Raw genomic sequence first — 12,201 nt, 5'->3', positions numbered from 1 at the left:
TCTTTGCGACCCCATGGACTATAGCCCACCAGGCTCCTGTGTCCATGGGATTCTCTGGGCAAGAATGCTGGAGTTGGTTGCTGTGTCTTCCTCCAGGGGGTTCTTTCAGACCCAGGGATCGAACAGGCTCTTCTGCATCACAAGCAGATTCTTTACCATGTGAGCCACTAGGGAAGCTAAAATGCGCTAGATGTAAAGCTGTGCTTTAAAAAAAAAATAACAAATAAGTGTTCTCTAGCTCAGGGGAACATTTTGCTGAAGCATGTCTTTGGTGACAGCCTAATTCGCACCCTGAACGTTGTCTAGGTATCTTATCAAACTCCGGCCCTCCCAAAAAACGCCACAAAGGCTGGTCTCCAGAGTCTCCATCAGCTTCGGATGGTGGCTACCCCCAGGGAGCGGGGAACAGAGCCAAGTATGGTAAGTGATGGAGCCCTGCCCCAGATGCAAGGTTCTGGCACTGGTGGTGGTGGTGGGGTGTGTGTGTGTGTGTGAATGTGTGTGTACGAGCATGTGCATGTTCATGTGTGCATGTGCGTGTGTGTACACACATGCTTTCATATGTATGGGTGAGAAAATTCTAGGGAGGCACACTTGAGTATAACAAAAGATTCTCTTTCTCGTGCATTAGGCTTGCTTCACAAAGCCCAGGATTCCTGCACAGTATTGAGTTTCCCGATCTTAGAGAATTTTTTCTAAAAGGCGTGCTTGTCACTTGGCAGGGACATTGAAGAAGAGAAAACTGGGTTGTTCGGTGGGGAAGGGGGACCCGGTGACCTTTAAGATCTTTTGACTCAGGAACCTGTGGTTCCCAGACTTGGGTGCTCCTGGAGGTGCGGAGAAGATAGAGTTGTAGCAGGTGTGTTGGCTGCCCTGATGTCAGGTCTGCCGGAGGTGGATGCCCTGTCTGACGTATCCTTTTCACGCTCTCGGCGTGTCCCTAGAAAGCGCAGGTGTGACCTGCATGCCCCAGGTCGGCTTGGTGGGACCAGCTTCAGTCACCTTTCCTGTTGTGGCTTCCGAAGAGCCTGTGTCCGTTCCCGACAACTTGTTGAAGATATGCAAGGCCAAGCCAGTGATCTTTAAAGGCAAGTATAGCAATGCACTGGGGGCGGAAGGTCGGGGAGCCAGGGAATACATTAGAAACAGAAGACATGACACATCATTCCAGTCTGACTCCACACCAGGTTGTCCTCCTGGGAGAACTTCTAAAGCCGTTTCCAGGGCAATGAGAGAACCAAGCAGACCGGTCACTGGGGTGGCCCCTGATCAGACGCCAGAAGTTTCAGAGCCCGTCACTGTTTTCCGTGATGACCATTTGCTTGTTCGTTTGTTCTGACCCTTTTATCTGGGCCCCGCTGTAGCATCTTTGTGCCTCCTTTATGACAAATGTCACATCCTTCCCCTAAGAGTAATTCTTTCTGATGCCTCTGATAAATCAGAGTGTTTGTGAGCAGTGCTCCCCAAATTGTGGTTCCTGGACCAGCAAAAACAGCACCACCCAGGAGCTCAGTAGAGATGTAAATTCCCAGGCCCACCCATCCCAGAATCAGAACCAGGCCCGAGTTGGAATCAGAGGCTCTGTGGTGGGGTCTGGCAATCTGTGTTTTAGGAAGCTTTTCGGGGGATCCTAGCGCACCCTCAGGTTTGGGAAACAATTTTCTTGAGGCTGTGAACTGTGTCACCCCGGAGCTGAGCGTGGTGCCTGCACACAGCACACAGCAGGCGTCTACTCAGTGTGTGTTTGGTGAATAAATGGAGGCTGTCTGAGTACACGATACCATGCAGGCACTTACCACATTTAATCATCTCAGCGATTGCACAAGGGTTTGATATCTTCATCTTGTTTTACACATGCAGAGACCAAGGCTTGGGGAAGTGAAGCTTCTTGCTGAGGATAACCTAGTTAATAATAGATCTGGCCCGGGCTGTCCTGCCTCTGAGGGCTGCTCTCAGAATTAATCTTGTACCATTTGCTGAAGCATTTGTCAAGTTCTGTCAATGTTTGGAGTCTCTGATCTGTACAGTGGTTTATTTTCCTAACTCAGCTCATCAAGGAGTCCTGGGGGGCTGGGAGGCACAGGCGATGGCCGAGCAGCTTTAGTAATTCTCTCTGGGCCTTAGTGTGCTTGGCTGTAAAATAAGAAATTGGACTAAATCAGGAGTCTTTAATGTCTGGGGTCTAATGCCTGATGATCGGAGGTGGAGCTGATATAATAATAATAGAAATAAAGTGCACAATAAATATATTGCTCTTGAATCATCCCCACACCGTAATCCCACCCCCACCCTGGGTCTGTGGAAAAATTGTCTTCCATGAAACTGATCCCTGGTGCCAAAAAGGTGGAGACTGCAAATGAATAATCAAATGCTACAGCCCCTGTCAATTATGAGAACAGGTGCACAAACCAGCACGGGCTGAGAGCTCAAGACTTCCCCACAAAGGAGCTTGAGTTGCCTCAAGAGCAGCTGGCCTGCACGTTTTCACTCCCTTGCATGCAGAGAGCCCCAGGTTTCCCTGCTGGCTCAGTGGTAAAGAATCTGCCTGCAATGCAGAAGGCACAGGAGATGCAGGTTCGATCCCTGGGTGGGGAAGATTCCTTGGAGGAGGGCATGGCAACCCCCTCCAGTATTCTTGCCTGGAGAATCCCATGGACAGAGAAGCCTGTGCATGGGGTCACAAAGAGTCGGACACGACTGAGCTCTCACGCGTGCGCATGTGGAGACCACACGTGCCTGAGGCCAGTGGCCAAGCCATGCTGCGTCCCCTCCCCCAGGCCACGGGAACTTCCCCTACTTGTGCGGCAACCTGAACGACGTGGTCGTGAGCCCCCTGCTGTACACGTGCTACCAGAACTCGCAGTCCATCTCCAGAGCCTACGAGCAGTACGGGGCCTCCACCATTCAGCCCATCTCGGAGGAGATGCAGCTCCTGCTGACCGTCTACTATCTCGTCCAGCTGGGTGAGTCCCCTCCCATTTTGCGGGAACCACTGGTGGAATAATCGCTAAAGGAGGGACGTGCACATGGGCTGATCATGGCCCTCACTCAGAGCCCTCCTGAAGACGGCCTCCGTCATCAGGTCACTGCAGTGGTCACCACCTGAGGGGCTGGGACGGCAGTACGAATTCAAATACGATTTCCTGGGACTTCCAGTGGTTAAGAATCTGCCTTGCAATGCAGAGGACATGGGTTCGATCCCTGGTTGGGGAACTAAGACCCCACATGCCACAATGAAAACCCGATGCAACCAGATAAATTTTTTTTTTTCCAAAAGTGATTTTTCTGTCATTCTAGGTGCAGAGATACAGCAGGAATACCACAAAGGCTCTGCCCTCAAGGATTCTAGTGGGAGAGAGAAACCGTAAACAAGAGAAAAAGAAGCAATGGGAGTGTGGTGGGTGGTTGTGGGCTGATCCAGGTTGTCAGGAAAGGCGTCTCTGAGTCGAGACCTGAGTGATGAGGAGGAGCCAGGCTTGTGAAGATCTCAGGGAGGCAGAGTCAGGGGGGCGGAGGCAAGGGCCAAGGCGTGGCGTGGCGCCCCAGGTCAGCGGGCGGCAGGGTGGCTACCCAGTGAAAGCCTGAGAGTGAGGTTGTTATCAGAGAGCCGGCAGGGCCTCAGGCTAAGGCCAAGAGTCTGTATGTCAGACAGTGAGAACAGCTTGTGTCTATCTGCTTAGGCTGCCGAGCAAAATACCACAGACTGTGCTTAAGCCACAGAGGTTTTATCTTCTCATAGTTCTGGAGGCTGGAAGTCCAAGGTCAGAGTGGCCCCATGGTGGGGTTCTGGGGAGGCCCTCTCTTCCTGGCTTGTGGATGGCCGTGTCCTCCCATGGCCTTTCCTTCATGCATGTGTGTGGGAACAGAGGGTGAGCTCCGAGGTTGCTTCCTTTTCTTATAGGGACACCCATCCTACTGGCCTAGGACCCCACCCTTATGAACCCACTTAACCTTAGCTACTTCTCTAAAGGCCCTCTTGCTAAATATAGTCACATTGGGGGTTAACACTTCAACGTATGAATGGAGGGGGGACACAATTCAGTCCATAGCAGCATTGGAATGCTTTCAGGCAGGGGACAGATATGATCTGGGCTTCCCTGGTGGCTCAGATGGGTAAAGAATCTGCTTGCAATGGAGGAGACACGGGTTCAATCCTTGATCCGGGAAGATCCTCTGGAGAAGGGAATGGCAACCAACTCCAGTATTTTTCCCTGGGAAATCCCAGAGACAGAGGAGCCTGGTGGGCTACAGTCCATGGGGTCACAAAGAGTCAGACACGACTGAGTGACTTTCAGTTTCAGATATGATCTGACATCATTTCATTAATGGCCGAGAACTGAGGGCTGGCTGATGACTGACCATTGGGTTGGGGCATGTGGAAACCACTGGCAACCCGGGTGGGTGGAGATATGAGGAGAGTTGGGGACAAAACCCGTACTAGAATGGGTCAGAGGGGATGGAGGTGAGGAGACAAGCATGGTGAGTGTGAGCAGCTCTTGCAGGTGCTTTGATGGGTGGTGGTGGGTCTGGAAGGGGCTGTGGGCTCCAGGGAAAAACTTTTAAAAGACAGGAAATACGACAGCTTGTCTAATCCAGTTTTGGCGTAGCCCCATGAGGAAGTGGTATGATCCCTGTTTTTTTCAGATCAGAAAGCTGTATCCTAAGATAGCTCAAGGCTCCACAGCTGGTGCTGGGTGTAGCTGGATGGGGACACGTTTTCTAAATCAAACTGTGGCTCTCTTTCCACTGGCTCACCCAAATGTAAAGTTCTGACACGTAAACCAGAAAATAGCTATAGGGAAAAATGTTGAAAATACTCAGTCTCGCTAGTCGTCAAAGAAGTACAAAGTTAACAAATCAAACAAGTGGAGGTTTTCTCAATTCAGTTGATGATAAGAACCCAAATGATGGTATCCAATAAGAACTAGGGGTGCAGTAGAAGCCGGGTTGTTGTGGTTTGTTAATGGCATGGTAAGTTGTCACATTTGAACCGTCTGGAGACAGTCTGATGATGTGTTATCGGTCAGCTCTGTAGGTCCATTTAGGCTCAGGAAGTTATGTCCTTTACATAAAGCTGTGTCCTGCAGAAGTACCTTTGAAGGTGCTTACTCAGGAGCAATGCAAGGGTCGATGATAGATCTGTGTTGCTAAGTCTGTGATGGCACCTCCAAGTCATGGGATGTCACGTGCCTGGTTACAATGCTGTGTGTGAAAGCTGTAAACGTCATGATTGTGGTTTGACGCTGGCATGATGGTAAGGAGGCAGACACACCCTGAAGTCATTTCCCCACAATCGTTAACAGTGATTTAAACCCATCATAGTGATTAAAAGGGCTTCTCTGGTAGCTCAGACGGTAAAGAATGTGTCCGCAGTGCGGGAGACCCAGGTTCCATCCCTGGGTGGGGAAGATCCCCTGCAGAAGGGAATGGCAACCCACTCCAGTATTCTTGCCTGGAGAATTCCACGGACAGAGGAGCCTGGCGGGCTACAGTTCATAGGGTCATAGAGAGTCGGACACGACTGAGTGACTTTCAGTTCAGTTCATAGTGATTTAAGACTCCGATGCTGGCAAAGATGAAGGCAGGAGGAAAAGGGGTCGACAGAGCATGAGACGGTTGGATGGCATCACTGCCTCATTGGACATGAGTTTGAGCAGGCTCCTGGAGATAGTGAAGGACAGGGAAGCCTGGTGTACTGCAGGCCATGGGGTCACCAAGAGTCAGACAGGACTGAGCCACTGAACAACAACATAAAATTCCAGCACGTGGGGGAGAAAAGGCTGAGAAGCACTCAAAAATAGTGGTTCTTTTAGGCTGATGAGATGAGGGTTGCATTTGCAGCCTCCCTCTATTTTGGATGTTGATCATTCAGATTGTGTCAGGTGGACATTAGGGCACAGCGCATCTCCCCAGCACTGCCCTGCGGTGTGGGCGGGGCAGGCGCTGAAGCCCCTCCCACCCGCCTTGTCGTTGCCAGCGGCGGACCAGGTGCCCCTGATGGAGGACCTGGAGCAGATCTTCCTGCGCTCGTGGCGCGAGTCGCATCTAACGGAGATCCGGCAGTACCAGCAGGCGCCGCCCCAGCCCTTCCCACCCGCGCTAGGCGCCGTGGCACCGGTGACCTCCGCACAGCTGCCCTGGCTGGCCGGCTTGGCTGCCAGCTCCTGCAACGACAGCGTGCACGTCATCGAGTGCACCTACTCTCTGGCTGAGGGCCTCTCTGAGATGTTCCGGCTGCTGATAGAGGGCAAGCTGGCCAAGACCAACTACGTGGTGATCATCTGTGCCTGCCGGAGCGCCGCCATCGACTCCTGCATCGCCGTCACCGGTGAGGCTGGGCCCTCCGCTGAGATGTTTCTGTTGACACCCAGAAGCACCGCCGCCCCGCACCACCCCCCCCCCCACACACACACACCTGGCTGTTGGCCCCTCGGGGGCCTGGAGTTTGCATCAGCGCTGGTTAGTAACTGCAGTTAACACTCAGCCACCCCTGGTGTGCCCTGAATAGCTCGCTTCTGGAAAAAGCCATTCCTTCTGGAATGAAAGGTGCTGCAGTTCTGGTTTCTCTGAGAGACTGGGGGCAAGTTTGGGGTCTGTATAGATGCAGGGAAACCCCTCCACACCACCACCACCCCTCCGCCACCCTGCCGCCAACCTGTAATCAGTGACTCCATTCCTCAGCATCTTCAACTACATAATGGAGAGAAAAAAAATAATGACCTTACTGGGTTGTGTGGGTTAATGAGGCTGTCAGCTAATTAACTATTAGCTAATTAACTAAAAACACTTATTGAAGCCCTACTATGTGCAGCCACTGTCCTGGGGGCTGGGGATACAGGAGTGATGTCCTGCTTTCCTGGAGCCCATGTGCTGGTGGAGAAGCAGACACGGGGCGGGGGGATGTCTCTGGGGGAAGGGGGAAGGATGGAGGATCTCAGATGAGGGGCTGATTTCAGATTGCTTCTCTGCTGGGCCTTCATTATCTCTTGTCATTCCTTCATCCTGAACGCCTTCTGTGTTTTTTAAATAAATTCTTTACATTGATTTGAGTAGTACCTTCAGTACTGGAGCCTTCGCTGCACCAGGCATTGGGCTGCACATTTCATAAACCTTGCCCTGTTTCATCCTCACGATAGTCCTGTGAAGTAGATAGAGCTGCCAGCCATGAATTCCAGATGAGGAAGCTGGGTCAGCCCGGGTTACACAGCTGGTTAAGTGGGGGAGAGAGTCAGGTTCCAAACTGGGCTCTGGGGCGTGTATACCATTCATTCATTTCAGCAGCAGCAGGAAGCCCTGCTCTTAGCCCGGCGTGATGCTGGGCTTGGAGGATGGAGGGAGAAAGGGATGCAGGCATAGACTGCCATCGAAGAGCTCATGCTCTAATTCTAAGCAGAGGGCCCTGTCAAAGCTGTTGTTTGTTTTCCAGGAAAATACCAAGCCCGGATTCTTTCTGAGAGCCTTCTCACCCCAGCCGAGTACCAGAAAGAAGTCAATTACGAGCTGGTTACCGGGAAAGTGGACTCGCTAGGGGCCTTTTTTAGCACCCTCTGTCCAGGTATGCTTGTAGTCAGACAGGTGCAAGTCACCATACACTGATGAGACAGAAATAAACACAGACTCAAGGGGAGGCTGTCTCAGAGCCCATCCCTGTGAGCTGCCGAGGCTGGCCTGGATTTACAGGTGCGGTGGCCCTTCCATGGTGTGGGGTCTCTGGCTAGCTGATTCCTGCTCTGGCTGTGTGGTGTCTGTCTGTGTGGTGCCTTTGGGGGCACACACAGGCCTTGTGCATGGTCCTCTCTACCTCCAGGGCTCTGTCCATCACCCTCCTGCCTCCCCCTCTCAGTTGCTTAAAGCCTCTTGTGGAGAAGTGTATTCTCTGAGCTTCATTCTGTGTGTTCCAAGCTTTGAGTGCCCATCTCCCTTCTTTTCCTGGCTACTCGCCCTTCAGGAGTCACCCCATTTCCTCCCAGAAACCTTTGCTGGCCCCTTCTTCTCCAGGATGGGCTCAGACCCCTACCTCCTGACGTCTGGCCTCCTGCCCTAAAACCCACTGGGTCATAATGTCATTTTCCTAAGAACATCTGCCTTCCTTGGCCGTGGGCTCTTTCATAGGATGGGCCACCCTATCTCTGGTGCCCCAGGCCCAGGACAGTGCCTAACACATAGAGGTTGTTCCCTTGATGTCGAGTTTCCCTGAGATGGAAAACCCATTTCTGATGTTCTTTCTGTTTGGGGGCAGAAGGCGACATTGACATTTTGCTGGACAAATTCCATCAGGAAAATCAAGGCCTTGTTTCTTCCTCACTTGCTGCCTCCTCTGTCAGCAAGTCAGCATCCCTGGATGTCGGCGAGGCACCTGCGTGTACAAGTGAGTGGTGCCGGGGAGCAGTGGCCAAGCTCCAGGCTGGTGGGGCAGCGTCCCGGGGCCCCCAGGGTCTGCAAGGAAGCACAGTTCGAGGCACATCCAGTGGGCAGGGTGTTTCCCTAGCATCAAAGTAGACCTAATACCTAACTTTCATTTTATTTTTTTATTTTTTCCTAACTTTCATTTTAGTCTTTAATGAGAACAGTCGTATTTTACCCTGAAATGTACATCTGTACACTTTCCTTTCTCTGAGTTGATTTCTAGTTTATCAATGCACTGTTGGAATGTTTTATTCATACTATGTTCCTGAGGGGCTCTGCTGGTCTCCTCCTCTTCCTGAGAACCTGCAGCCTCTTCAGAAGCCCAATCTCGGCATCAGCTTCCCTGGGATCCCGTCCTTGTCCCCTCCAGGTGGAGTAGGTCTCAGCCCCTGAGATCCTCAAGTGCTGTTCATCTTTTAATTTTTAAATCAGGAATAAGGTGTGACATGACCAGCATGGTGCGTAGCCCAGAGCAGGCACTCAATGAATGCTGGTCTTTTCCGGTTCCCTCATCCCTGTGTGAGCCAGATGGGGCTCTTGCTTGAGTCCCCCGCAGAGTCCAGGGCTATAGCGGTCTGCTCATGGTGCTCCTCACCCTGACGGGGGCTCTGGTTCCAGGTTACCATCTGGAGCCCCACCGCATCCGGCCCTTCCAGCTGGCTGTGGCCCAGAAGCTCCTTTCCCATGTGTGTTCAATCGCGGATTCCAGCACCCAAAATCTGGACTTGGGATCCTTTGAGAAGGTGGACTTTCTGATTTGTATTCCACCCTCAGAAGTGACTTACCAGCAGACCCTCTTCCACGTGTGGCATTCAGGTATGGGCCCTTGTGGGGTTTCCCTGGTGGCTCAGTGGTAAAGAAGCCGCTTGCAATGTAGGGGCCACAGGAGACATGGGTTCGATCCCTGGGTTGGGAAGATCCCCTGGAGGAGGGCATGGCAACCCACTCCAGTATTCTTGCCTGGAGAATCCCATGGACAGAGGAGCCTGGCGGGCTACAGTCTATGGGGTCACAAAGAGTCGGACATGACTGAAGCAACTTAACATGGCATGTCACTGGCCTTTCAGGGAGTGTCTGATGTCTGTCTGGGTGCAGAAGCTCTGATGTACCTACATTCAGATTTGGATTCTAACATCATCTTTGTTCCTGAAGCAGAGGGGGTAGTATTAACACCCCCAGTTCATAGCTCATGAAGCTGATGCCCAGCTTGTTCATGATTTTATAAACTGTTAAAAGCAAGGCGTCACTAGACTATTCCCTCTGTTCCACTCAAGTCAGTGAACTATATTCTAGTATCTGGCTTCCTGACTCATTCATAACTCCTCCATCCCTGTAGCCTCTGGGCCCAGCTTGGAGCCTGCCACATGGGAGATCCTGCTCAAGGGTCTGTTGATGACTCAGAAACCTCACAGCCATGTTTGGAGCTACTGATGTATTTTCACTGTGTTGCAGGGGTTTTGCTGGAGCTGGGCTTGGAGAAGGAGCACGTGACCAGGCAGAGGGTGGAGCAATACGTTCTGAAGCTTGATGCCGAAGCGCAGACGAAGTTCAAGTCCTTCCTGCAACACTCCTTTCAGAATCCGCACACACTCTTCGTCCTCATCCACGACCACGCCCACTGGGATCTTGTAAGGTTAGACTGGCTGTGGCACAGGGCAGGGCTGGCATTTCCCTTTTCTGAATGAAGATGTGTGGATCATATGGGTTTCTCTGGTGGCACAGTGGTAAAGTATCTGCCTGGCGATGCAGGAGATGTGGGTTTGATCCCTGGGTCAGGAAGATCCCTTGGAGAAGGAAATGGCAATCCACTCCAGTAGTTTTTCCTGGGAAATCCCATGGACAGAGAAGCCTGGGGGGCTACAGTCCATGGGGTTGCAAAGAGTCAGACATGACTGAGCGACTAAGTGTGCGTGCACACAACGTATGGATAATATTTGCGACAGTGGGCGTAAGTGTTAAAAAGATGAATGATGTTGGGGGCTTGGCATTTGCCAGCAGGTGCTGTGGGGCTGTTTCAGACCATAGGGCCAGAAGTTAGCTGAGGGGTCATCTCAGGTGGCCTCTGGTGGTGGTTTAGTCGCTAAATTGTGTCTGACGTTTGCGACCCCATTGACTGTAGCCTGCAAGGCTCCTCTGTCACTGGGGTTCTCTAGGCAAGAATACTGGAGTGGGTTGCCATTTCCTTCTCCAGGGAATCTTCCCGATCCAGGGATTGAACCTGGGCCTCCTGTATTGCAGTATGGATGCAATATGGATTCTTTACAACTGAGCTATGAGGGAAGCCCTAAAAGGCCTCTAAAAGGGATCGTTATGGAAACTGGAGAAGGTGGGCATCTTGCTCAACATCACAGGCTGGGTTGGGGGGAGAAGGGTGGCAGGGACAGAACAGTGGGTACAGCACTGGTGCCAGAAAGGGATCCAGATGGGAGGAGCTCTACCCAACCCCTTCCTGACCGAGCCTCACAGCTCTGGACCATGTGGGTCACAGCTGCTGCCCTTCCCAAGCTGATTTCACAAATGAACGTAAATCTGGATGAATTTCAGATAGTCTCAAGCTTGGAGTCTGGCAGGGTTCCTGGGCGTTTCCAAGAGACTGGGGTTGTGCGTTTAGACACTGCCCCTGACCTGGATGAGGAGGGAGGGAAGATGATGGGTCAGACCTTGGAGGAAAGCTCTGATTTGCAGCGGGTGCAGAAGTGCAGGGCTGGCCAGAGCCTTAAAGTTCACCCAGGTAAAGGGTGTCCAGTCTAGCACTGGGCGAATTTGAACATTCTGAGTTACATAAAAAGCTATATTGTCCATTTTCCTTTGGTGGGTAGGTTTTTCCGAGTGGTGACCTGCCACCCAAGAGGTGAAGCACTGATTTTTTTCCCATCCCCCTCAATTTACAGAAGACAACAGTCGGGGCCCCGTCCCACAGAGGAAGGCTAAGAGGTGACTGTCTCCTCCGCCTCTGTCCAAAGTGCTTCCTATTCCTGGTCCTATGCTGTAACATTTGGTAGAGAATGCACCATTTTAGGTCCTCTTTGGATCAATTCAAGGTCACAGGACTTTAGAGAAAAGAACTTCAGGAGATGGGTGTACAATCAGGTTGGCCCAGGGGAGAAAGGCGACTCGTTGACGGCTGGGTGAGCATCCCTGTGCTAGAGAAGCAGATGGACTGTGTATCGTGCAAGCGTTCCTCTGGAAACACTGCTCCCCCAGCCAGGCTTTTAACAGGTCATGACTGGGGAGTCCCTGACAGGTACCTGAAGTGCACTCAGATTTTTTTTCTTTTCTTTTTTGGCCACACCCTATAGCTTGTAAGACCTTAGTTCCCCAACCAGGGATCAAACCCACACCCTTGGCCTTGAAGGCAAGGAGTTGTAACTACTGTACTGCCCGGAAATCCCACTGGTATTTTTCTTTAAAATTTCATTTTCCTAGTCAAGGGCAGAGTTCTAAGCTTCGGTTGTTGGCAGCACTGGGGGGCTCATTATCAATTGATCCAAATGTTCGATCCTGGTCAGGTGACAGGACGACGCTGGTCGTCCGCTTACCATTTCTTCTCCCCCTTTTCCTCCCTCAGTAGCGCTGTTCATAACCTCTACTCCCAAAGTGACCCGTCTGTGGGGCTGGTGGACAGATTGCTCAACTGCAAGGAGGTGAAGGAGGCCCCCAACATCGTGACACTCCACGTGACCTCCTTCCCGTACGCACTGCAGACGCAGCACACCCTCGTCAGCCCCTACAACGAGATCCACTGGCCGGCCTCCTACAGTGACGTGAGTGCCCGGGCGGTTGAGCCCACTGCAC

At 52.0% G+C, this 12,201-nt stretch overlaps 1 protein-coding gene across 20 annotated transcripts in view; it reads left to right on the top strand.

Moving 5' to 3' along the window:
• Positions 1–12,201, top strand: part of GREB1 (growth regulation by estrogen in breast cancer 1) — a 128,930-nt gene that overhangs the window by 81,295 nt on the left and 35,434 nt on the right. For 17 of the 20 annotated variants that reach the window (XR_001918842.1, XR_001918841.1, XR_001918843.1 and 14 more), the window contains 9 exons: positions 307–420; positions 945–1,088; positions 2,778–2,963; positions 5,978–6,328; positions 7,427–7,555; positions 8,240–8,368; positions 9,025–9,222; positions 9,859–10,039; positions 11,975–12,170. Coding sequence is in view for 16 of the 20 variants with exons in the window: in XM_018055638.1 (XP_017911127.1) it covers positions 307–420; positions 945–1,088; positions 2,778–2,963; positions 5,978–6,328; positions 7,427–7,555; positions 8,240–8,368; positions 9,025–9,222; positions 9,859–10,039; positions 11,975–12,170 (1,628 nt within the window). In the remaining 4 variants the exon portion in view is untranslated. Of the gene's footprint in view, positions 1–306; positions 421–944; positions 1,089–2,777; positions 2,964–3,297; positions 4,184–5,977; positions 6,329–7,426; positions 7,556–8,239; positions 8,369–9,024; positions 9,223–9,858; positions 10,040–11,974; positions 12,171–12,201 lie in introns of those variants that run through there. The other 3 variants (XM_018055630.1, XM_018055631.1, XM_018055644.1) reach the window with 3 other exon arrangements.

The sequence above is a fragment of the Capra hircus genome, chromosome 11 (assembly GCF_001704415.2).
Source record: "Capra hircus breed San Clemente chromosome 11, ASM170441v1, whole genome shotgun sequence".
NCBI classification, from domain to species: domain Eukaryota; kingdom Metazoa; phylum Chordata; class Mammalia; order Artiodactyla; family Bovidae; genus Capra; species Capra hircus.
The sequence above is the reverse complement of the archived record's forward strand: the minus strand, read 5'-3'. Positions and strand labels throughout refer to the sequence as shown.